Source organism: Herpailurus yagouaroundi, unplaced genomic scaffold (assembly GCF_014898765.1).
Source record: "Herpailurus yagouaroundi ecotype Mexico unplaced genomic scaffold, PumYag 139, whole genome shotgun sequence".
Classification (NCBI taxonomy): Eukaryota; Metazoa; Chordata; class Mammalia; order Carnivora; family Felidae; genus Herpailurus; species Herpailurus yagouaroundi.
In genome coordinates this window covers 74,911,133-74,938,157 of record NW_024412394.1, presented here as the reverse complement: position 1 = coordinate 74,938,157, position 27,025 = coordinate 74,911,133, and the positions used below count along the sequence as shown (strand labels likewise).

At 41.5% G+C, this 27,025-nt stretch overlaps 1 protein-coding gene across 1 annotated transcript in view; it reads right to left on the bottom strand.

The window, feature by feature from the left end:
- The window catches only part of DCBLD1 (discoidin, CUB and LCCL domain containing 1), a 65,415-nt gene that overhangs the window by 3,019 nt on the left and 35,371 nt on the right, over positions 1–27,025 (bottom strand). The window contains exons 3-14 of the mRNA XM_040474623.1: positions 24,956–25,090; positions 23,463–23,514; positions 21,023–21,095; positions 13,755–13,888; positions 8,361–8,401; positions 6,809–7,018; positions 6,074–6,198; positions 5,654–5,801; positions 5,446–5,553; positions 3,223–3,307; positions 2,937–2,986; positions 1,931–2,050 (exon numbers count right to left, since the gene is read on the bottom strand). Coding sequence (XP_040330557.1) covers positions 1,931–2,050; positions 2,937–2,986; positions 3,223–3,307; positions 5,446–5,553; positions 5,654–5,801; positions 6,074–6,198; positions 6,809–7,018; positions 8,361–8,401; positions 13,755–13,888; positions 21,023–21,095; positions 23,463–23,514; positions 24,956–25,090 — 1,281 coding nt within the window. The remainder of the gene's footprint in view (positions 1–1,930; positions 2,051–2,936; positions 2,987–3,222; positions 3,308–5,445; positions 5,554–5,653; positions 5,802–6,073; positions 6,199–6,808; positions 7,019–8,360; positions 8,402–13,754; positions 13,889–21,022; positions 21,096–23,462; positions 23,515–24,955; positions 25,091–27,025) is intronic.

Below are 27,025 nucleotides of genomic sequence, written 5' to 3'. Positions count from 1 at the left end.
GTGAGGGCAAGAGCGAGACCCTAGGGGGGCCTTACACAGTCAAGGTGTTGGAGAAGGACCACACAGTGGGGAAGGAGGGCATGCTGCACCAGAAGCTAAAGAAAAAAGAAAGGAAGAAAAAGATAGACATGGGGGCCTTTTCTCCCCTGTTTTGTCTGCAAGGCAGCACTAGACTGTCAGCAGGAAAGGAATTAAGAGGATGGATTTTGGGTGGAGAGATGCTCTTTGTTCTGCAGCAGCTCAAGCAACCTTTCCACTGGTAGCTTTCTGACTTTGATATATTCATGAACTTCTGGGTCAGTAGGCCTGGGGCATGGCCTGAAAGCCCACACTTCTAGCAAGTTCCCTGATGCTTCTGGTCCTCAGAATGCACTCTGGGTCACGAGAAGCTAAGCAGGGCAACCCAGAGTGTGGTCTGCAGATGCCTATGTATCTGAGAACCGAGACAGGTCTGCAAAAAGACAAGCACACAAATTGAGAGCAAGTGTTTAGCAACTCCCAGCAGCTTGAGAGAGTATACTTATGTCCGTTGAATCTAATAAAAGAATTAGAGCTTTGTATTTTGTATGTCTTTTTTAAAATGTCATTACTGGGGCGCCTGGGTGGCTCAGTCGGTTAAGCGTCCGACTTCAGCTCAGGTCACAATCTCGCGGTCCGTGAGTTCGAGCCCCGCATCAGGCTCTGGGCTGATGGCTCAGAGCCTGGAGCCTGCTTCCCATTCTGTGTCTCCCTCTCTCTGCCCCTCCCCCATTCATGCTCTGTTTCTGTCTCAAAAAATAAATAAACGTTAAAAAAAATTTTTTTTTAAATAAAAATAAAAAATAAAATGTCATTCATTACTTCTACTTTATACAACTGACCCTTAAACAAAGGGGTGGAACGGTGTGTGTCCACTTATAGGTGAGTTTTTTTCAATATAGTATATAGTACTGGAAACATATTTTTCTCTTTCCTGTGATTTTCTTTTTTCTTTATTTATGTTGAGAGAGAGTGAAAGAGAGCATGTGCACGTATGCATGCAGGCAGGGGAGGGGCAGAAAGAGAGAGAGGGAGATAGAGAATCCCAAGCAGGCTCCGTGCTGTCAGCACAGAGCCCAACTCATGGCTGGATCCCATGAATTGGGAGATCATGACCTGAGCTGAAATCAAGAGTCAGACACTCAACTGACTGAGCCACCCAAGTGGCCCTCTTCCTTAGGAATTTCTTAGTAACATTTTCTCTAACTTACTTTATTGTAAGAATGCAATATATAATGCAAATCACATGCAAAATGTGTGTCAACCCACTGTTTATGTTACTGGTAAGGGTGGAGGCAACAGTAGGTTGTTTTGGTCAGCAATAGGCTGTTAGTAGTTAAGCTTTGAGGGAGTCAAGTTATACATGGATTTTTGTGCAGGGGGTGGGCATCCTTAAACCCCTTGTTGGTCAAGGGTCAACTGCATTGTATTTTACAAAAGCAGTGGTTTCTGACAGATTAGAAATAATAATTTTTTCAAAGGCAAAAAATGGATCCCTCTCCACAGTTTGAGAAGCCTGACCCTCAGCGATGGCTTATCAGGAACACAGAGGTCATTCGAACACTGGACAGGTTCTTTCATCTCCTGTCTCCTCTTTTCTCAAGGGCAGGAACTGGGCTTAATTCGTCTTTCCAGTCTCCCTTCCTTAGTGCCTTAACCAAAATCTTAGCAACAGATTATTTAAGGGCTTCCAGATTTTCATGGTCCCTCAGGGCCATTGCTATAGCTATGCTGTAGCTCTCTCAGTGTTCATTTGTAACACTTTGCAGAGGAAAGAGAGGACCGTACACATTGCTGATTCCTTGGGCCCCATCTCCACACCAGGTTTTAGTCATATTTCCCTCCTGGTCTCCTCACTCCCATGGGCAGCACTTGCTGCCTCATAACACCCTCACAGAGGCCTGACACGTACCTGCCATATCACTTGTGATGAGATCTAACTTTTGTGTCACCTCCTTTTCATTATCATAGCTGATGGTAAACTCAGCCGACTGGTGTCTGGCAAAGGGATACTTGATCTGCTTCCAACAGTCTGGAATAAAGATAACACGAAACCAACATGTATTATCTCAGAAGGGTAACGCACATAGTCTCTGAAGTGTTCCTCAATGGGCTGGACGTCAGGCCGCCTTTTGCCGGCTGACCGTGATGAGTGCGTGGCATGGCTCCCAGATTATGTGTAGGGAAACAGCATGCTGAGGTTGTTAGGACAACAGCAAACACTGTTCCATCCGTGTTTTCCACTTGTATCTGGGTTGCCACCAGGGCAGGTCCCAGATTATGCCTCTGTTACACCACCTGGGCATGGTTTTCCGTAATCTACACAGATAAGCATTCATGTCTCAGAGGAGTCAACACAGCTGGCTGCTGAGACCCTGTGCAGGTGGGGTCCCAAGCTGCCCCTGAGATTCTGAGGGGTCCTGCCCTGCTGCCCTCTCTGGCCTACAGCTGACTCATTGCTTGGGGTACCCTGTGTCCTGAGGATTCTCTGAAACCTGAACGTGAACCCTGCCCGGTTCTTCCTTCACTCTCCCAGAGTGGAAAATACAGTGGAAGCCTGGAGATGCAGAGCAGTACTGGACAAAGTTCAGTTCACAGATGCGGCTTTTATAACTTCTCCCGGATGACAAGCAGTGTGGTGGCTTAAACTCCGGTGGTCAAAAAAAAAAAAAAAAAAAAAAAAAAAAAAAAAGAATGTTGTGATGGGATAATACTGAACAAAAGTAAAGGTCACTGGCCATGAGAACTCTCCATTAAAATAGATAGGCCACAATATTCCATTCCTTTTAGACTTGCTAACTTAAAGGCTGCATATCTTCATTTTTTGACGATGTAAGTGTGAGCCACATAATTTTAATCAGCAGACCCTGTCCCTTCTCGAAGACAGAATAAAACTGTGGAGTTTTCTGTCAACCAACCTGTTTTCTGGGCCTGAGCTGATCCATATGGATTTCCTTTCTTCTTCCTCCTACAGAAACAAAAAAAATCCTACTTGAAAAGGTTTCTAAGTGAGGAGTACTGTTTATAAAATAATACTTGATACTTTCTACCTCTACACAACTTGTTTTTAACACATAAATTAGCATTTTATCTTGGCCGAAGTAATGCTGCTTTTCTATGCATGAGCATCTGAAAAGCAAACATTTTGGTTTTGTAATTAGTTGCATGATTAGAGGAGAAATTTAAAAATGTCAAGTCACATACTTTCTAAGGGCGGCAAAGATTCCCATTCCAGCAACCAGCAGAGCCAGGAGCACCAGTGGAATAACAACAGTTGTGACATTTATTCCTGAGAAGGGGGAAAAGCCACACATTACAACAGAAAGGAAGTGCAACCGAATTGCTCAATCTAAAACTGAACACTGATTTGAAAGGTCTTCCACAGTTTAATACACGGGGAAAATGAATATGTGCTAGGCATTTACTGATGTCAGACAGCAAAAAGAGAGGATTTCCAAATCCTGGCTAAAGGGGCGCCTGGGTGGCTCAGTCGGTTAAGCATCTACTCTTGATCTCGGCTCAGGTTGTGATCTCACGGTTCATGAGATCGAGCCCTGCCTGCATCGGGCTCTGTGCTGACAAGCGCAGAGGCTGTTTGGGAGTTTTTCTCTCTCCCTCTCCCGCTCTCAAAATAGGTAACATTTAAAAAATAAACAAATAAATAAAATAAAATCATGGCTAAAGTTAAAGAAAATAAAATTTTTTTTCTCCAAAAGGCGATTTTTGATGGTCCTCAGGGATTAACACTTACTCTAAGCTTGTTGTTTGGACGATATTAGACTCCCAAATCAGAATTGAGGGGGAAGGTTTACAGGAGCTACTCAGAGAGGTGAAGGACTTAAGCACAGGGTGGAGCTCAAGTACCCAGTCTCCCCCAGATGGTGGGCACGTTTGCACTTGCACAGTAACAGCAGCTGGGGAGGGGGAAGGGAAGAGAAGCCCCATGCTTCCCGTTACCAGGGCTTTGGAGCTGTGGACTGAGAGGAAAAGCAGCCTGATGACCTCAAACAGCATTTCCACTTTGCCGCACGGAACACCGTGTCTTCCTACTTTAAAAAAGGAAATCACTTGAACGGCCGCTAAAGCAGGCCCCAAGTTTATAGAAACTAGGCAAACTAAAGGAGAAAGATTTGTTCTTCACCCTTCTTTATCTTTGATCCCTGGGAAGAAAACAACGGGATGATCGGGAGTGGAAATGTGCAGTTTGTGAAAGGGGGAGATAAGGACCTTCGAAAGGAACAAAAGTTATGTGACTAACACTGGTGTTATTTACAAGAGTGGAAATTTGGGAAAAATCTAACAATTTAAACATCCAACAATAGGGGAATGGTTAACTAAATGATGGTATAGCCATATGAGAAAATACTAGAAAGATATTAACAATTGTGTTTTGCAACGATTTAATAACCTTGGAAGATCATCATAATACAATGTTAAGTGAAAAATACTTGCTACAGAACAAATTACAGGTTTTCCTCAAGGTGATTTACATAAATATAGTTGACTGGATATAGTGGGATATGGTGATTATCTACAAATGCTGATTTATGGCTTTTTGTTTTCTTATTTACCTCTAATCTTACTGAATTTTATAAAATTAATATATTATTTTATATTTTGAAAAAGTAAATGTACTTTTAATGTTTATTGCTTGAACTGACGATACATTTACATGTTCAAACTTCGAAACGTATAAAAAAGCCTCCCTCCTACCTCTGTTCCTTCTCTAGGAGAAGCCAAATTATATTTCTTGACATTCTTCTGGAGATGCCGGAATGATTATACATATATATTCATTCTTTATTCCTCATTTTTTACACACATGGTAGGCTATACAGACTGTCCTATACCTTGCTTATTTTTTTAAGTTTGTCAGTACATCTCCGAAAGGCTCCTATATTACAAACACATTTCTTTTTCATGGCTGCAGGGTATTCTTTTTTTTAAAAAAAATTTTTTTTAACGTTTATTTATTTTTGAGACAGAGAGAGACAGAGCATGAACGGGGGAGGGGCAGAGAGAGAGGGAGACACAGAATCGGAAGCAGGCTCCAGGCTCTGAACCATCAGCCCAGAGCCCGATGCGGGGCTCGAACTCACGGACCGTGAGATCGTGACCTGAGCTGAAGTCGAAGGCTTAACCGACTGAGCCACCCAGGCGCCCCAGGGTATTCTAATTCATGCATGTGCTATTATTTTTCCATAAAACATTCACCCAGTGTTTGAAGGGCAAATGCTACTTTTTCTACTTACAATATTGCAATTAATAGTTGCAGATATTCATCCTTTAACACATATCCAGCTACCTCTGAACCATCTGACTGCAGACATTGATATGACAGAGAAAAGTTTTCGTTGAAGTCACTGTAATATCACATGGAGTCCGGTCATACTCCTTAGGAAAGCACGAAACAGCAAACTGCTCTACCTGTGGGGATTTCTTCTGAGGGGATGGAGCTTGTGATGATCTCATCTTCTCTTTTAGTTGAACTAACAGTATTTGGACTTGTTTTGCGCCACACCAATGAATCATTATCTGAGGTAGAGGGGATATTGGAAAAACCACATTAGTAACAACAATTTGTGAAAGGGCACGATCAGAATCAAATAACTCGCTGACTTGCCCTGAGTCCTACCTTGTGTAATCTGGCAACCAAAGAGCTCCACGTTCAAGGCGATCCTCTGGTGCCATGTCTGGGGGACAACCCGCACGTATCTGGCCACGATGGGAGGGATAAAATTATTCCTCACTGGATCCCGAAAATTAGAGTTGCCCTGAAACACCTGTGGAAACAAAGAACTTTTACCTGAAGATGCTATCAGTTAGTTCCTAGGTGTTTCTCCACCCACTCATACCTGGATATATGACACCAAAGCCAGGATTCTATGTCTGTTGTAGTTTTGTAGACATACTTGAGAGTGAATTTACAAGGTTTTGCCAACCAAGGCTGAGTTACCTAAGGTGGTGCTGCAAATCTGCTTTCTGGAAACGCAGTGATGAGAATAACTAGAGACCTGCTCTCCTACTCAGTTCTTTCCTCCAAAGTTTCTCTCACCTTCTCTTTATTATTTGCAATTCCTTTATAGGTCCTCCACTTGGAGTTGCTGTTTTTGAACTTCATCACAAAACTCTTAACATAAAAGTTGAAATTCGACTGTGTGGATCCTGTGGTCATAATTCCTGGTAAGAAGATATTATTGACAGGTTAGTTTTTAAAATATATATAGCATGTATTATAATCTTAGGTTTCCTTTCCTTTTCTCACTTGAAATCTCAAATCATTTTACAAGCCAAATTTCCTTATTTGCATTTAGAAACCTGATCACACATGAGTGTTTCCACACTGACAATATACCATACAAAGGTTTCCTCGTTGCAGTGTGGGTTTTTTTTTTTTTTTATTTTATTTCTGAGTGAGAGAGAGTATGAGTGGGGGAAGGGCAGAGAGAGAGAGGGAGAATCTCAAGCAGACTACGTGCTATTATCAGTGCCGAGCCCTATGTGGGGCTCGATCCCATGACCCTGGGATCATGACCTGAGCCAAAATCAAGAGTCAGACGCTTAACCGACTGAGCTACCCAGGCACCCCGCTGTGTGGGCTTTCTACTCCATATATCCATACTTACAATCTGCATACAGGTTCTGCCCATAGAGACAATGAGAAGGTTTGGGAGTTACTTTTAGAAAAGACAGAGTACTTTGAGGAAGAGAGAGCGGCACCTATGTAACTCAAAAACATAATCTGAACAGCAAGTCATTTTGCATTTGTAAAACTGCACTGGGTCATCACCTGTTATTTTCTTTTTCTCTCCCAAATCGGTCTCCAGCCATTCTCGCTGTTTGCGGTTCTTGCTGCTGTCCCCCGAAGCCCATGATAGGTCTTGGTCCTGAAGCTGGGCTTGGCCAGGGGACCAATGGAGCTGTTCTCCCATCTCACTGACCCACTGCCAAGTAGTTCTGATTTGCGTATCAGGCTCCAAACTCAATGATCTGCTGCAACCTTAAAAAAAAAAAAAAAAGGCCAGAAAAAGTCCTTTATATATAAACACAAAAAAAAAAAAAAAAAAAAAAAAAGTAGTACTTCACCTCGCCTAGAATTATTCAGTTGATTTATTACCATTCTGATATCAAATTGACTGTTTAATTACTAGTATTTTAATGACTCAGACTCTCATTTGATTCATTTGTACTGCAGTATCTTGAAATGATTGCGGTTTCTTTTTTTAATGGACTTCACTGAAGTCACTTCCCCTACAAATGACATCCTTGTTCCCACCACAGCTGTTCCTTTCTAAACTTCTAAATTCACCCTCATTTCAGCAAAGTGATATGTGTTGTGAAGGCAACATGGACATTAGCAAATAAAGGCCACACTCCTCTCCCTGGACAAAGAAGACAGATGCAGACTGTTCTCCTTGAAATACTTCCCTTTATGCTGAGAGAATATTTACGTAGACTATATTTCATGACAGAGGGACTAAAAAGCCTTTATTTTACATACTTCTGTTTAATCACTTTATTCAAAAAAACCCACAAATTAAACTGTAATATTCAAAAGGTTTTTCTGTTAAAATCTAACGAAGGAATTAAAATAAGTGTCATTTCAAATTTTCATTCTTTTCTGGCAAAAGTTTGAGATAGCTTAGATTATAAAGAAAAATATTTTCTGCTTAATGATAATTGAACTATTTTGTATTTTTAATATTGGGTATTTTTAAGTCACAGCATACTTGGTGCTGCCTGACCTGTGGAAGAAAAAGAAAATCCTTTAAACTACATCATTGGAGGGGTATGGAAGAATAAACTAGCACTGAAGATTTTAAAATATCAAATTCTTTTTTTTATTATTTATTTTTAGTTTTTGAGAGAGTGCATAAGTGAGCAAGGGGCAGAGAGAGAGAGAGAGAGAAAGAGAGAGAGAGAGAATCCCATAAGGGGCAGAGAGAGAGGGAGAGAGAGTGGGGAGCCCGAAGCAGGGCTCGAGCTCACCTGATGTGGGGCTCGAACTTACAAACTGAGAGATCATGACCTGAGACAGAGTTGGATGCCTAACTGACTAAGCCACCCAGGTGCCCCACAAATTCTATTTTTTAATGTGTATTTATATTTTTGAAACAGAAAGAAAAAGAGAGACAGATTGAGAGCAGGGGAGGGGCAGAGACAGAGGGAGAGAGAAAGAATCCCAAGCAGGCTCCACACTGAGCGTGGAGCCTGATGCAGGGCTTGATCTCATGACCATGAGATCACGACCTGAGCGGAAATCAAGTCAGACACTTAGCCACCGACTGAGCCACCCCGGTGCCCCTAAAATATCAAATTCTTAAGGAAAATGTGATCCTTACCATCGGAGGTAAAGAGAAATCGCTTGTCTGACAGGGAACCACTGAAATAATAAACACAAACATGAGGAGGTGAGTTGCTTACCTGGATCTTAATGACTGACACAGCACCAAGCACAGGGTTCAGAGCCTCCCCTCGCCTCATGTGATCCTCACAACACCCCAGCAAGGCTGTTATTATCTTTGTCACTGGTGTTTTCTAGATCAAGAACTCAGGCCCACTGAAGGTGAGCAACTTTCCTAAAGTCACCCAGGTGACAAGTGGCCAGGACTCTGAGTCACTGCTGTTGGATCAAAATCTTGTGTGGATTCCATCATGCCACATTGTGTTGGGAAGGAAAGTGCACATACACCGTCTTAGGAGCAGCCTGAAATCCCAACTAACTGATACCCAGCAACGGAAGCAGAAGGAATGACTGCCCTGAATATTCCCTTTGCTTCAGTAGTCACCTTAAAGCATCCCAATCGTTGTCGATCATCAAGGACCACTGAGAGACATGAAGAAGACTGGCCACTTTTAGAAAAATGACCACGGCTTCTGCCCCAGCACTGCTGCTCTGGAGACAGCCTCAGCTCATTCTCTCTCCAGTCACACTCCTACCTACTGTAGCAACTAAGGCCAAGCCGTGAACCAGCTCCTGCGTCCGGATGACAAGGTACAGCTGGAGAAAACTCATAGCATCTCACTGAGCTGGCCCTGGCCTGGGCGTCACCGCTGATCTGGCATTCATCCCTGGGCCTGTGGACTCTAGCACTTTCACAGCTTGTATTACTCACACAGGCAAACTTATCACATCAACCTCGCCCCGCACTTCTCTCCTTCAGTGGAGAAGGGATTCCAAAGGCCTGAGACCATATTTACTCTCTATAAATCCCTTACCAACCTGGCAGTGTAAAAATACATAGAATAAATAGAAAATCTAGAGTTCTCAAGGTTAATCTTATGTGCATAGTATTATATTAGATACTAGAGATAAACATACAGAGATGTCATTTTTGTGTTCAATTATTTTACAATCTGAGAGTACTGCTTATAATTTTAAATGTTTAAGTCTGTATTATATGTGGCAACAATGGACAGAGAGACTACTGAACTGTGAAATCCACAGAAAACCCAGACTGGACACGAGTATAAGAATCTTTCCATCAAAGCTTGGTTGCTGTTGTTGATTAGAAGTAGCAGGTAGTCAAATTCCCTGGAATGGACTTTTTCTTTCACATTCTTTGTCCACTCTCAAGCAGACTTCACAGCCCTGCTATTCCACATAAAGGTTCTGCGATATCCTGAATATAATGGAGGCACCGATCATTTCTGACATGAAAATGCAGACCCACTGGGGTCGCAGGACTTGCCTGAATTCAGTGGGTGGCCAAGCCTGGGTGAAAACCCAGCTCTTCTAACTTTGAAAAAAAAAAGATGCACACTGTTGCAATTCACAATTTAAAGTTTTATTAATGTATTTAGAGCCTCTATTTGATTTTTTCCTTTTTTTTTTTTTTTTTATAATGTTCCTGCACTAAGTATTACACTTGAAATTTTACCCAAAGAAGTGCACAAAATGCTGCGGCAACCCAGAGGACCTAAACTCACTCCCACTGTCATGAGACACTAAAATATTTATTTCACCGTTGCCGAGAAAGAGAAGTTATGGAAAGAAGGATAACTGGAGTTAACCCCAGGAAGATGCCGCCAGGGGAGGCGCTGCTCCTAACGGCCCTCTGCCTGGCTTTTCTCCATTACCAGCTGGAATATGCTTTTCCATTTCACTCTAGTAAACTAACTAAACACAATCACTTAGAGAATTCTATTGGTAAATGAGCCTCCTCTTTTAAAAATGAAAACACCCCAGGAGGCTGGAGTTCTGAGGCAGTCACACATCAGGGTGCACGAATTCCATCAGATTACAAGTACTGCCAGCCTTCCCAGAGAAGTAGAGAAGCAATTGAGAACAGTCTGATGCAAACTGAAAGAAAAGCCTTCCCGGCTGATGGTCTGAGCCTTCGCCCTCTGTATGAGGTCAGCTTTTCTTCCTGATTCCATTCTGGTCTCCTCAAATCAAGGAAGTGACCTGACCCGGATGAATCCCAGAAGAACCTTAGATATTTACTTTAGGGACTCCTTCCTCAGCTGTACTGCTTCCTTCTGTGTTTTTTCCTGAACACCAAACAATCATGTGTGGGAACAGAAGTTCAATGACCACGCGTACAGTGGTTCCCCAACAGCAAAACAGCGCAGATGAAAACAACTGCTCCCTGAAGATTTGTGAATCGAAATGAGTGGAGGAGATGTATTCGCATGTGGTGGACTCTTCCCTGCTCAGTACCAAAAGTCAAAGCAAAATCAGAGCTAGAAAGAAGGGACCTTGATATAATTCTGGACTTTCTATCTATTCGCACCAAAACAAAAATTGGACAATGTGTTCCAATAACTACATGGAATGCGGAACGAAACTCTTCCTAAGCCATTAATGGTTTCGATTTCCGTACTCTTATCTTTGCATCAACGTTTAATTTCAGATGACTTCATCTGTATTCAGCGACTTCATCTGTATTCAGCCCAGAAGTAACTCAGAACATGTCTACTTTTGTGCAACAGTTTAAATAATTTTTTTTCAACAGTAAAATAAAACCCTGGTAGTACAAGTTAAACTTTTTGCAGTCCTATTCTTCTACAAAGGAAGCACTACAATGTATACAAACATAGGCAAGAGAATCCAAAAAGCAGATTTAACACCAGAGGTTAATTCTTCACTCCGATTTGGAGATGTAGCACCCAACAAATCTGGGCCACAGCCTGATACCTTCCTGAAGTAGCATCAAACCATAAAAAATGTCAACAGAAACAGATCCTCAAGGGTCAAGATCATGCTGGTTTTTGATCACTGTGCTTACTGTGTGCCTTGGAGAGATTGGTGCTCTGGTACTGCCAGCTTGGTGTACCCAATTGCAGTACCTGTCAGATTGCTCCTTGAGAACACGAGATTGACCCACCTGAACCTGAGGAGGAATAACCTGAGATGAGGGAGTGAAGTTTCTTTTTTTTTTTTTTTTTTCAACGTTTATTTATTTTTGGAACAGAGAGAGACAGAGCATGAACGGGGGAGGGGCAGAGAGAGGGAGACACAGAATCAGAAACAGGCTCCAGTCTCTGAGCCATCAGCCCAGAGCCTGACGCGGGGCTTGAACTCACAGACCGCAAGATCGTGACCTGGCTGAAGTCGGACGCTTAACCGACTGCGCCACCCAGGCGCCCCGAGGGAGTGAAGTTTCTGTGTAAGGCCCTGGGTTGTCCAGACTGCAGCCTCCAGAACCTGGATTTGCCAGATTGTTCTTTCACAGTAGAGGGCTGTCAGGAGCTTGCTAATGCCCTCAAGCACAATCATAACGTGAAATATTGGATATCGGGGGCAATGATGTTCAGGAGGATGGAGTGAAACACCTATGTGAGGTCCTAAAGCATCCAAATATATACACACGTATATATATTTATTTAAGGATTTTAGTTTCTAAAGGCACTCTGTTACTAAGCTTTTAGATCTTAAACTGTGGCACAAATTTGGGTGTAATTTGCCTTTGGATGTTCAAACAATATAAAAAGAACACTTCGGGGCCTGTTAAAGTTACAAGTCCTATCCAGAGGGAAAGTAGAGGGAAGTCTTATCCATAGCAAGCAGAGAGCACAAACACCGCGGTGAGCCTGCACATCAGGGTGTGAGGATGACTACCTTTTACAGATTGCATACAGGGTCACTTGCATTGCCTGTGAAAGACTTGGACCGAACACCCTTTCTGGTTACCCCCACCTGCATCCCTGACTCGGAATTACCAGTGGGGGCTCTGCCTTTTCTCCTCAGCCACCCACCAGCCAGGGCCCTGGACATGAGCATGGTGAGCTGACCACCACAACTCCTCTGGTGTCCCTCCCTGGGCCTTGGCTCTGCTCCCAGGTCCCCAGATGCTTTGTTCCTGCCTTCCACCAAACCCAAGGTTTGCTTCCTTCATGAAGGTGACCTAACCAACTTCAGTCACTGCTTCTAAATCCCCTCCCTTGTGAGCTTAGGCCAACGCTTCAATCCAGAAGTGAGTTTTAGTCTAAGTTTACTTGTGAGTTCATCGATTGGTTCTTTGGAACTTAAGATACTTTTTCCTATAAAAATAATACTATAACTTGTGGTCAGAATCCCTATGTGAAGCACAAGATTGCTAAACTAAGCTAGAATACATGTAAATAAAAAGTAGGAGGGGAAGGGAAAAAATTATTTCATAACTTTTTCAACATGACATCAGAGGTACTATGTTTATGCTCACTAGGGAAACTATCTACCCCCTTATGTTTTTAACCAGATGAAATGGTCTACATCCACTGGGAGAACAGAACAGGGAAGTATGATGATCATGTTCTTTCTTCACACAAGCAGGAACCACACCAAAATGGCGGGACAGGGCCGGGGGGGATCCGCATACACACTAGGGAGGGGTAGACAATACAGGCCCTAACCTACTTTTCCCTACTTTTGGATCCTGAAATGTCTGCAGTCTCTGTCCTGTGCCATATCCTTGAGCCCAAGACTATGTGACAACCTGTCCCAAAAACACAGGGTCATGGTAGCAGGAAGACATTTCTGAGGAAGACAGGGAGGGAGGAAGCAAGAGATAAACACGTGGCTTGAGGATCACTTTCTCTCATAAGGCATCCACCCGAGGAAAGCCTCCCTCTGGCCCACTCCAAGCTGCCTGTTTCAATGCGTGGACACCTGGACCACAAGGGGGGCTTATATTTAGCTCTTGTTTTCCACTCCGCAAGCTGAAGAAACCCAAACGCATTAAAAGCCCAGGTTGAATGTTTAAACAACTGAACAACTGACATACTTTTTTCTCATAAAGCTAAAAGCAGAGGATAACAGCAAACAGAGAGGTTAATGCTAATTAACAATCTTCCTTCACTTCCCAACTATTACTCATCACTAAGAGCTTCTCTCCAAGGATCTTTCAGGGGAGCTTGGTGGTTCTATGGGGGCTTATTTCAGTTCTCTGTCTCCTTCAGTACCTTTGGTAACATTGGAGATAACAGGTAATTTACAACTGGAAAAACCGAAAAGGAACAGGCTTTGTTCTCTCCTACTAAAGCACCTGAGAGTAGAAACACTCCTCTGCCCTAGAACTTCAGATGTGTGCCATTTTAATTTTAATTTACTTGTCAGCATAACCAGTGAGCTCTTATATTGCTGCATTTATCTTCTACAAACACACCATAAATGCTGCTTTAAGCATTCACACACATTCTTCCCAGCTGACAAACCCTTGGTATCATACACCCACTGTCTTTTCAAAACTGTGAGCTGATAAATTATGCTTTTGGGGTTACCTTCCACTCAAAACAGAAAACAAAGTACTTACTCTTTTGAAAGCACACCATTGGCAAGGATTCCTTCATATCGACTTATCCCTTTGAGCTGAAGCACGCTGATCTGACCTCCCAACTCATCTGCAATTATTCCAGCATGGATGGCGGCTTTGCACAATACAGAGGTCTGAAATACAGCAACATCATCACTCACAGCTACTCAAGAACACATTAAAAACATGGTGGGAGTTTTCCATTTTGTTATAACACGTGGTCAGGATCCCTGGTTGACCCATGACATTGCTACACTGTACCTTATTAAACAAAAAGAGGGGGAAATTACTGCATTACTATGACACGTGTGACATGTGTAGCAGTTGACTGGGCCATGTTCTCTGCAGCAGATCTCAAAATGACATCAGAGTCACCAATTTTATGCTAACTTGGGAACCCATCCGCTAGAGAGGAAGTAGGTAATTTAGTAGTGGTGACCCCCCAGTGAATAACAAACGCCTCCCCATGGTCATGCCCTTGTGTAGGCACCTCCTACTGACTGCACTGGGCCAGGTAGCTTGTTTGTTCTGCTGCAGAGAACACAGCACAACCAACTGCCACACATGTCACCGTGGCCACCTTCGACACTCTGCCCCCAGATGATCCCCCCACATGATTACAGGGGCTATTCTAGGCAAAGGGAGATTAAGAACTGACTAGCCCAAATGCTGACCCTCAAACTCATCAGCAAATAAAACGGTTGTTATTTTAAGCCACTCAATTTGGGGGTGGCTTTTCAAACAGAAATAGAAATAACTCATCAGTTTTTTACATCTGCTTTAGCAGATACACATACTAAGGATCCTTTGAGAAGGTGAATCTTCCATACCATAGCTTCATTTTACAATTGATTTAGAGACTGAACAAGGCATTAAAAACAGAACAGAATATGAAATGGAACAAAAGACTTCATAAAGGTCTTAGGGCAATGACGATGAGCAACCCAGGGCCCACAGCCTCCACCTCATTTCCTGAGTCTCCTCTGGGAGGGTCAGACAGCTGGCACCTGCCCAGGCCTCCAAGTCTGCTGCCTGGAGTGACAGACTGAGCAGGACCACCTGACTGGCTGATTAGCAGGTGGCCTTGGGATTGGCACTGGCACATTAGATGTGGGGCTGGAGGAAGGACTGAAACTTTTCCATGGGGTGCCCAGGCCCTTAGGTCCCCATGGGCACAGACCTGCCTGGGAGGGTGGTTAGGCAGTGAGCCCAGGACTGAGGGGCTGAGAAACATCATTTTCCAAATCATCTTTAGCAATGCCCCACTTCTCCATGATGGCTAATGCCAACATGGGAAGAGCAGCTCATGAAATTATGTCTTGATAACCGGACTTGGGAATTTCTCTTTGTGTTGACAACATTGTTACTTTATTGTCAGTGGAAAAAATTTCTTGGATTTTGGTTACAATATCTGGGGGACCAAGGAGACCAACAATATTTTATAATAATTGTGGTTGCAATAAAATTGAGAACTTCTGTGATCTTTAATTTAGAGAGTGCATATTTCCCAAACTAGGTTAGATTTGGGACAATGAGTCAGTCTTGCAATAATGGCTCTCAGAAACAAAAGAGAAGGACAGTTCCTGACAGAGAAGAAATAAGAGAATGTTGAAAGACAGATGTGGTTATTACCCTCCTTGATTTTGGAGAAAAACAGAAATACTAGAAGATGAGAAAAAGACAGTGTGTTATTTTATTTTGTTTTTATTAAGTTTATTTGAGAGAAAGAGAGAGAAAGGGGGGGGGGGGCGGGGAAGAGAGTGCAGGAGGGGCAGAGATGGAGAGAGAATCCTAAGCAGGCTCCACACTGTCAGCACAGAGCCTGATGCGGGGCTCAAATTCAGGAACTGTGAGATCATGACCTGAGTCAAAATCAAGAGTCAGACGCTCAACTGACTGAGCCACCCAGGAGCCCCTATTTTATTTATTAATTTTTAGAGAGAGGGAGTGAGTGCGAGCTGGGGACAGGCAGAAGGACAGAGAGAATCTGAAGCAGGCTCCACTCTTAGCACAGAGCCCAATGAAGGGCTTGATCCTACCACCCTGGGATCAGGACCTGAGCCCAAATCAAGAGTCAGATGTTCAACGAGCTGAGTCAACAAGGTGCCGCCAAAATAGTGATCTTTAAATTAAATAGGCAGCTTGTGTTTTTATTTTTTCTGAATGTTCCTTCTTTGAAAAGGTTTGTTATCATTGTTGTAGATTCTTGGAGTACAAAATGGAGCAAGCCAGTTATAACAGAAAAGCCTTGAATTTAAATTTGGCAATTTAGCTCATCGTCTTGGCTTTGTGTCTAACTCTACTAGGTGTGCATAAGTTATGTCACTGCTGTGGATCCAGCTCCCCAATTCCTGTGTACAATGAAAAACCTGGACTGCATGATGTCTAGTATCTTTTCTAATGGTCTATTACCTTGTGATTCTAATAGGCACCCTATGTACCTACTATGACGTCCCTGCCGGCCTGCCTAGGTCTCTCAGCCCCAAGATGAAAAGCAATTGGTTCAGTAGTCTACTGGGTAGATAATCCCACTGTCCCTGAGATCATTTGGAGTTTGTTCCTTGGAATTTGTTCTGTGGATGGGGTAGTCTTTATCCCCAGAGCCCTGCCTAGTGGAGAGCTCTCACTGGACTTGGCATGTCCCAAGGACTCCTTGGTTACAAGAGAACAGGTTCACAGGTCAATTAGCAATAGAACCTACCAGCATCAATGGCCAACATACATTCCCATTTTCCACAGTAATCAGCATTGAGGGACCCCAGCAGTATATACCCATTTTATGGAATTTATTCAACTACAGCTCACATTTTTCCATGATATTCAATGCAGGCCACAGGATACAACTCCAGGAGAATAACCACCAAATCTGGCTGTTACATTTTTATAAAATTATCACAGGATTATTTTCTTTAAGAAAAACAAAATTCCTCGCTCACTCAATCAACTTAAATAAATGTTTACTTAAATTGGGGCTTTTGGGTGTTGATTTTAAATTTTTACTTTCACTGAACTTGATTTTTATAAATTTCCTTTGGAAGAGGAAATTTATACTTTGATTTTCTAGCAATTTTCAAGGTCTAAGCCTCACTGAAATGTAAATATAGGAAAGTCACATCACTAGCCTATGTTAAATGGTGAACTGGCTTCAACTCAAACAGAATAATTTAAACCTAATTTTTCATTTACATTTTCTCAGACATCTGAGAACACCTACATGGCTCACAAAATTGCAGGTGACGGTATTAATTTCTAAAGTTCATTAAACCGTAAAACATGGCTAAACAGATCAGCATGAAGACTACATCAACCTTTTTTAAAAATGTTTATTTATTTTGAGAGAGAGAGAGAGAGAGAGAGCTTTTGAGTGTATAGTCTCAAGACAATGTCAAGACTACATCAACTTTCAAAGTGATTATCAAATCATGCCAGAATTGGAGTATTTTCTTATGTCTTCCTTTAGGAAAAGTCATCTTGTACTGGAAAGTATTGACAAAGTATTAAAATAAAATTTAATATAAAAGTAAATACTTCAGGGGTGCTTGGTGGCTCAGTCAGTTATGCGTCCAACTCTTGATTTTGACTCAGGACATGATCTCATGGTTTATGAGTTTGAGCCCTGCCTTGGGGCTTGGGATTCTCTTTCTCTCTCTCTGTCTCTCCCTTCCTCTCTCTCTCCCTTTCTTCCTCCCTCCCTCTCTCCCTCTCCCCCCCGCTCTCTCTCTTTGTCCCTCCCCTGCTCATGCTCTTTCTCTCTCTCAAAATAAAGAAACCTTTAAAAAAAAGTAAACGCTTCATATTGAATTTAATAAAACATGAATAAAGCTCATGTTTTAAAATGATAGTAAAATGTTAAATATATATGTTCCACGGTCTATCCTATGAATTGTTCCTATGTTGGTACAGTCTTCGTAATTACCATATTGGCAACATCTTCTTATTTTTTTTTTAATGTTTATTTATTTTTGAGAGAGACAGAACATGAGCAGGGGAGGGGCAGAGAGAGAGGGGAAGACACAGAATTCGAAGCAGGCTCCAGACTGTCAGCTGTCAGCACAGAGCCGAATGTGGAGCTTGAACACATGAAACACGAGATCATGACCTGAGTCAAAGTAAGACGCTTAACCAACTGAGCCACCCATGCACCCCGTCAACATTTTCTTTGCAAAAGTTATTTGAATTCATTTTAGAAATGTTGGAAAATATGAAAAAAATCACTCACACTGCTTGCTATCACCTGGAAACAATCACACGTTTTTATAATGTATTTCCCTGTGTAATGGCTTTTTGTGGGTGTGTACAAAGGCCTGGTTTCTCCCCTTCTCCTCCTAAACCAGGGGTGCACTACATATACTGTCTTCCATTATTCTACAGTCTTTCTTGAATATTCTGGGGGTATGGAGAATTTACTGAAACAAGTTATTAAGTGATGTCTTAAAAGCAGATGGTACAGTCAGCAGACTTGGGAGAAGGTGCCAAGAGAGAAACTATTCTAGGGCTTTTTTATTTCTGGTTTCTGGGTAAGGCAGATCTCAAAGAGAAGCTCATCCTACTTAGCTAGCGTGGTAAGCATATACCAATAGAGATGCCTTAATTCATCAGTCAAGGAGACAGATTCACAGAACCTTAAGAATTCAAAAAGACCTTTAAAGTTCTCCGCTGATACTTCCTGACAGACTGTCACTTTCTCCGCCCCACAGCACCTTCCTACACATATATAGGCCACGTCTGACAAATGGTTTAACGCCTACACCTGACACTTCCTGGGACTAGGGCTCACCATTTCTTGAGATACCCGACTCCATTTTGCACTGCTCAATTATTCCTTACATGTAACTAAAACTGGGTACTCTGTAACTTTCACCCTCTGACCCTAGTTCTGCCTTCGGGAACAACATAGAATGAACCAGTTCTTTTTCTGTAATTGTTCTTTAAGACAACATACTTCTTTTCTGACGCAGAGAACCTGTTTCTTCAACAGTTTCTCTTGTAACTTGTTTTACAGATTCTGTTGTCCTGACCTACAAAATATGCTTCGGTTTTGCAAAGACCCTTCTAGGAAGAACTTGCTACAACTGAACACATTCCCTAAGATGAAGGCACCACGGAGGACAGACTCTATGATAACCTCCAGGATCTCTGCCTCCTGGCATTCCCCCACTGCATAATCCCTCTGGGTTTAGGTGGGAGCTGTGGCCTTCTTCTAATTAAGAGAACAATAGCAAAAGTGGTAGGATGCTACTCCCATGATAACATTACACAAGGTTGTAACCTGTCTTACTAGGAGACTCCTTTGTTGGGAAATTCTCCCTGGGTTGCTTTGAAGAAGAAAGCAGTGATGTCAGATAGACCCGAATGGCAAGGAGCTGAGGAGAGCCTCCAGCCAAAATCCAGGAAGAAGAAACTGAGGTCTTCTGTTCAACAATCCATGTGTAACTGAATGCGGCCCACACCCTGTGAGCTTTGAAGCCAAGTTGAGCCTCAGATGAAATGCAGCCCCAGCTGACAGCTTGGATGCACCCCTGTGAGATCCTGAAGCAGAAAACTCGGCTAAGCTGTGCCCAAACGCCTAACCCAGAGAACACGAGAGGTAACACATGTGTTGTTTTAATCTTTTAAATTGGTAGTGATATTGTTATGTAGCAATAGATATGGAATACACCCACGAGATCAACATATACCAAAAAGGCACTGATAAGATTTCTTTGAAGAGTTTTCAAAATATAAATTTTCCCTCCAGATGAAGTCATCCTAAAAGCAAATGATATGAAACTAGCTACAGAGTCAAATAGGCCACCTGTGTGCAAGCACCTACAGTTGGCGTACTCAGATCGATAGGAAACCATTTACCTGTTATACTAAAAAAACAGAACTCTGTCAAGAGGAGAAAGATAAACAACTAAAATAAGAAAGTAAGTGATGCTATCTCTCTTACTGCACATAATTCTGAAGTTTCTTGCATGGGATGTTAAAATCACAAATAGAAACTCTTTATTGCTGAGGGAAACACTCCACTTCGACTGTTTCTCTCAATCTCCTGAAGTCATTTAGAAATAGCCTGTGCCAAGTATATCTTAAATCGAGGTATTGTAAATCATTTTAAGATTCAAACAATTTATAGGCCAAATGAATATCCTATGCCAATCTTGTAAATAAAGACACTACACAATGAAGGAAAACAAAGAGCACAACCTGCTGCTTCCAGAATCAGGATATACTAAAAGCAAAAATTAAAGCCAAGTTTGTTTTTCCCCTGCTAGAGATAAAATTATCAATCACCTGGAACATGTATGGTTTTTTCCATGCTTGAAGACACATGTCAGTAACTCTCAGGAAAGTTCCAACACTACACAGATTTTCCCATTTCATAACTCAAGCCAATTCCCAGATGCTGTAAACTCAACTATTTTATTTTTTTAATATTTATTTATTTTTGAGGGAAAGGGGGGTGGGAGAAGGACGGGCAGAGAGAGAGAGAGAGAGAGAGAGAGAGAGAGAGAGAATCCCAAGCAGGCTCTGTGCTGTCAGCATTTCTATTCTGTGCTGACAGCACAGAGCCAGGTGCGGGGCTCAATCTCACAAACTGTGAGATCATGACCTGAGCCGAAACCAAGAGTTGGATGCTTAACCGACTGAACCACCCAGGTGCTCCTGAATGAAACTATTTTAAATAGCAATGTTAATATTCAAAAATCAGATATCAAATTTCCAGGATAGAGATCTGCAAATAATAAGAAATAAAGGACTGTGTATATGGAGACAGGACATATACTTTTGGGAAAATGTCTTGTGAATTTATTTTTCTCTGGGAACAATGTGTGTAACCAGAGAGTCTCATTCTGCATAAGAAACTGGGGTGTGAGGAAGGAAGGAATACTATGTAAGTGCAGGGCAGATGGCTTCACTGCTCCCAGACACAATGTTGTTATCCTGTGATGTGAATGTTCATGTCCTTGGCTATGCTCTATGAATCAGCTGGAGCATTAAAATAAAGAAAATAGATGGAATTATACTCTTAGGGTTGAAAAGGGCTTTGTTTACCATTTCATTTACAGCATGCTTAAGTGGAAATGCACGGAAAAACAGGAATGAATGCATGAATAACCTTGGTTTTTATACTTATTATTTCATTTATTTTCAGAAAATAGAAACTTGCACATTTATCTATGGGGTTTGAGATCTTATTTGACTTTACTTCGGGATGCATTTAGGCAGAGCCACAAGTACTTTTTAATTTCCACCATGCCCTATAATTACTCTCAGGTACTTACATCTCTGTATCCATCCACCAGATTCCCAGAAATGTCTCCTGCTATGTCTCTACAACCAGCCGGGCAGAATTTACTGGAAAAATAAAATAAAGAATTTGTATTTTATTGAATTATAATTAAACTAAAAAGTATAAATTACACTTAAACATATTTCTCCTCTATAGAACATGCAAGAGGGAATTATGCTGTTTGTTTGATACTGATAGCACATCTAAATTTGGACTAGCCACAGCCTAAGTGCTTAATATTCACACATGGCTAGTATTGGACAGTGACGGTCTACATTAGTTACAGATTACTTTTGCAATTGGAAATAATTCATTGTGGTATAATTAAGAAACTGTAAGGCATTTCAAGTGTATATTGTGATGATTTAGGTTCCCCAACTAGTAAATTAGCATATCCATCACCTCGCATATTGTAATATCTAAATATATAAACATTTAAAATATATGTAATATGTATATTTTTGGTGAGAACATTTAAGTTCTACTCTCAGCAAATTTTAATTATATAATATAGCGTTGTCAGCGTAGTCAGGTTACACATTAGATTCATCTTATGGCTGCATACATTAATCAAAAACATTAATATCTCTGTATCAAATACATGAATAGTCATATTAAGTCCAACACAAGGACGGAATAGACTCGTTAATTTAGTTCAGTTTTGCTGTCAAATGAATTTAAGGTCACACTAATCAGGTACTGCCACCAAATGAGTTACAAAAACCTTTTGACTTTCAAAGCTTTCTACATTTCATGATTATAGGTGAGGGAGTGTGGACGTGTATATCACCGTACCTCATCTTTAAATACTACAAAACAACTGAGTTACAGCCTAGATGATCTGGCACCATAACATCACTCTGTAGGCCTGAATGTATTCTTTTCTGTAGGACAGGAAATGAACATTGATGCCTACAGGCCCTCTCACCACTGGGACTCTATAGGTACAGCTGGAAAGATCTCAGAGAATGTTGGCATGTGTTTATATTGAATGAATGGCAACCTTACAGGGCAGCTGTAATTAATTACTGGTTTTTTTCAGTTTTGTTTTCTAATTATTTAAATTATTGACCATTTTCATTTTTGTTTCTCTACTAGACTTAATAATAGATAACACTAGAACTGATTCTGCATATAAAATAATTTTATTTATTAGAATGTCTAAGATGGTCAGGACCATAGACCCTTGGGCCTCCCTGGGCAAGCTACTTCACTAGTTTGTGCCTCTATTTGCAGGATCTAACAGAACCTGCCTCGCAGGGATGCTGGAACATTCACATGAGTTACATACGCAAAGGCCAGGGAGCTATGACTGGCATTAACAAAGCACTCAAAGGAGTTATAGCTGGAGTTAGTGTTGTTGACAATCCTCTCTAGAACACTGGTTCTCAACAGGGAGTGAATTTTGCCCACCCTGGAAGACATCTGGCAATGTCTAGAAACATTTTTGTTATCACAACTGGAACGGACAGGGTAGAGGCCAGGGATACGGGTAAATACCCAACAATGCACAGAACAGCTCTCCAAACAAAGAATCGTCTAACCCAAAACACCATAGTGCCAAGGCTGAGAAATCCTGCTCTAGACTCTTATTATATAGATGAGGAAAGGTACATCAAAGAGATTGAGTAATTTTCTAGTTAAAGTAAAGCTGGGATCAAATATTCCATCTCCTATTCTCAGTAGGTTTCTCGTCTGTGGGAAAGACAAGATCAGCTCCCTCTGAAAGTGAAGAAATTCTAAAAGTCAATTGCAAATGCTGGCCGGGTTAAAAAAAATACACACTCTGGGCTCCATTATGCTCATTGGTATCAAAGTAGAGCTCAGGAGTCAGCAAACTGTGGCTCATGGGCCAAATCTGTGCTGCTGCTTCTTTTTGTAAATAAAGTTTTATTTACACATTTGTTTACATATTGTCTATGACTGCTTTTGCATTACAGCAACAACAGAAACTATAAATGGATGCAAAAGAGACTGGACGACCTACACAATTGAAAATATTTACTATCTGGCCCTGGACAAAAGGTCTGCTGACTCTGCTATATAAGAAATCATTTCAAGTATTCCTCATTAGTTAGAATATTAACACTGTATGGGTGCTTGGGTGCCTCAGTAGGTTGAGCATGGGACTCCTGACCTCAGCTCAGGTCATGATCTCACAATTTGTGAGACTGAGCCCCGTGCTGCGGTCTGCACTAACAGTGTGGAGTCTACTTGGTATTCTCTCTCTCCCCCTCTCTCTGCCCCTACTCTGCTCACTTGCATGTGCTCTCTCTCTCTCTCTCTCAAAATAAATAAATTAAAAAAAAAAAAAGAACATAAATGCTGTAAAAAAATTAAATACAAATAAGGTACTTTATCTGGTTTAATGTGAAGGAAAACAAAATGTTCAGCAACATATGACTGCAGCACAGCTAGGACACTGTACTCACCTGTATTCTGGCTTCAAATAATGGTTAGCTCGTTCCAAACATGTTATTAAATCTGTCGTAAATAAAGGTAATTGCAATTAGAAGCCTGAATGGAAGTTAGGACACTCATGCTAAAAAAAAAAAAAATAATAAAGAACTTGAAAGAATTTTAAATAAAAGAATTTAATAATTTTAAATAAAAAAGAACTTTTAAAAAGTGTTTATCCACTATCTAGTTATTATCTGAATTTTTTCCATTTAAAAATAAATCAACACTGAGAACACTATCTTCAGGATTTAATCAGTCTCCTCCATTTCTCTTTTCTACCACAAACGATGGTTTTTCAGCAACTGACCAATGGATGATAACAGAAACTATTTCAAACAGAAAAACCAACATTGACTCATTACTGTCTACCAAATGCCTACAAAGATCATGTGTATAACCTCTCTTGGCAGGAGGAAAACAATTTCAAAAGCCTGACTCAGTTCACAGAGAAGATTCGGGAACATTTTAATTTAGCAATTTAGCTAGTGGCATCTGAGTGACCATGGAACCGCATGTTTACTGAGAATACAACCTTTTCACTTTGATCAGTCAGGACCAAGGACTTAAAAAGAGGATGTTCTTTTCTTTTGGAGTATAGAACTGAATGGACACTCAGCAACAGAGATGTTAAGGTACTGTGGATTTTGATGCATTTAGTTCAACCTAGTATAGTTTCCACAATATTCCACACTTGCTGCAATAGTTCTTTCTTTCCTTAATATTTTCAATAGTTCTTAGGGAACAACATATGGTGAACACTAGCCATGCTGGGATTGGCCAGATTTGATTGGCTGAGAGGGAAATGAATGGTGCACCCCCTTCCCAGAGCATTTCTGGCCAGACGGGACTGAGCGCAGAAACTCTGGGCACGTCTGTGACCCTGGGCAGACGTGGAGTGCACTGCACAGTCATCACTCCGGGGCACGAGAGGCCTGGACAGGAGGCCATGCTTTCCTCCCTTGTCAGTATTCATGCTCCCTTCTCTCCTGCTCAAGTATCAGCTCCGTGGTTAAGGCACACTGTGACAGTGACTCCACATGTGACTCACACTCACATGCCTCTTCTATGCTGGTGCACTGGTATATGTGAATGAGGGTGGGGCGGAGGGCAAAGGTGCCGCTGGTTAAATGGTTTGTCCCCTAAGCTAAGAAAGGTTGGTGGAGGGCTCCAGAGAATAGGCAGACCTTAGCAGCCAGACCTTAAAATAGACCCGAAAATGTACCATCCAAGGTTTCTAGGAAAACAAGATCAACCCTTTCTCATATAGGTCAGCTGATCAATCTAACAAGCTTGATACATGTATTCTGAGTTCAGACCTAACTGCTTACAAGGACATAACATTCTACTCTTCCTACACATACTCGGTACCTGAGGTCACAATTCTATCCAGAGACGGTTATATGTAGCAAGAGGAATTCATAGACAGACACACGTTTACAGATTTGTGTTGATTCTTTTGCTATACCTGGATGGTCGCTGCTGGCATAGGTCAGCAAAAATCCCCGCCCGGAAATGTGGGATCCACTCTCAAAGCGAATAGTGACTTCGTTTGTGTTCAGTAGGAGTTCTTTGGGAACAGGCATACTTCCACAATATGGTCCTAAAAACAAAGCACACTTTTGACACATTCAAAATTTAGGCCAGCACAAAGAATGGGCATATTTCTTTCCTTAAAGGTGAAATTTAGCAGACAACACATATATAAGATGGTAATCTTTACCCAACTGAAGTTTTGCTTAATAGTGGAACTGCTGATTAGTGCCTGAATGTGGACTTGATTGTACTGACAAGCCAAGGGGGGAAGTGGCTAACTCCAGATAAGCAATAGGCTAGACCCAGTTAATTGTGAACAACCCAAGAGATAGGTTCTAGTTTTTGTAAAAGATGACTAACAAAGGTTAAACACATTAGGTAGTGAAGAAAATGTTATCATAAAAGTGATATTCTAGGGACCTCCTAAATTTGCTCAAAGAAACTCACAAATTTTTTTCCAAGGAGGTTCCAGAACTAAAAGGAGGTTCCAGAACTAAAAGACTGCCAATGCATGGTAACAATCTTGTTTTCATGCAATTTATACATTTATCTCTCTCTTACAGTACTTTCTGGTTAACCCATATAATTTATTTTGATTTGCAAAATGAAGTTTATAAAAAGGCAGAGGAATCTCTAAAGGCTTCTGAAATACCATAGTATAAGTTATGCAATTAGAATATAACACACTGTTTTCTAGATTGAATTGCTTGAAAAGCAATAGGAAGCTCAATGAACTCTCAAAGGACAAAATTAGATTTTGAACTAAACAAGAAAAACAGATCTTCCTAAGGCTACTCAAGTTCAAGTTTAGCTTGTAAACGGTCATCTTAAAAGTCATGTATGTTGGGGCACCCGAGTGGCAGAGTCAGTGAAACGACAGACTTCAGCTCAGGTCATTATCTCACAGTTCGTGGGTTCGAGCCCTGCATCGGGCTCTGTGCTGACAGCTCGGAGCCTGGAGCCTGGAGCCTGCTTCATATTCTGTGTCTCCCTCTCTCTCTGCCCCTCCCCCACTCATGCTCTGTTTCTCTCGGTCTCAAAAATAAATAAACATAAAAAAATTTTAAGTCACGTATGCAAGACATAATAATCCTAAGAAAATAGGGATTAGCAAAAGCCAATTTTGACAACAGGTATTCTTCATTAACCAAATAAAACAGGATGGGAAGAGTCGACAGCAACATCAGGTAATAGGCAAGAGACAGCAGTGCCAACATCAGGTAAGGAAGGAGGAGGAAGGAAAGAAAAAGGTCCAGGAGAGGATCACGAACCCAACTAGGCATTCCTCTCCTGCCATAAGGGACCAGATTTCTCCACTGTCCTTCCAGGTTTCAGCTTCGGAAGATGTAACAGAATAAAAGAGAAATGCTATGTGTTTACCTTTGTGCCTCGAATCTCTGTTATTCCCTATTACTGAATGAGAGTGAAATCCAAATAGAAAAAGATTACTTAGAGACAATCATCATATATAGTTACTTACATGAGTTAATACTAGCAAACTGCTTAGAACAGTACCTCGCATGAGGGCTATAGAAGTACTTCATAGTTAGTAGTGGGTAAATAAATAAATCTATTAAAACAAATAAACAATGCTTGTTTTCCTTTTAGACTACGTCCCATGGAGTTAGAAACTTTTCTATCCATCACTTTTTCTATCCAGCAGCTTGTACAATACCTGGCACGTGGTGGCCTTCCAAATATTGTTAGAATTGAAATGAAGCTAAATGTTCTTTTTATTTTTTTTAATGTTTATTTATTTTTGAGAGAAAGAGAGACAGAGCGTGAGCGTGGGAGGGGTAGAGAGAGAGGGAGACACAGAATCTGAAGCAGGCTCTGGGCTCTGAGCTGTCAGCACAGAGCCCGACGCGGGGCTTGAACTCATGAGCTGTGAGATCATGACCTGAGCCAAAATCAGCCACCCAACTGACTGAGCCACCCAGGCGCCCCCTAAATGTTCTTTTATTTGCAACAGTTTTTAAAAGCCACACCTGATTATAAAGAT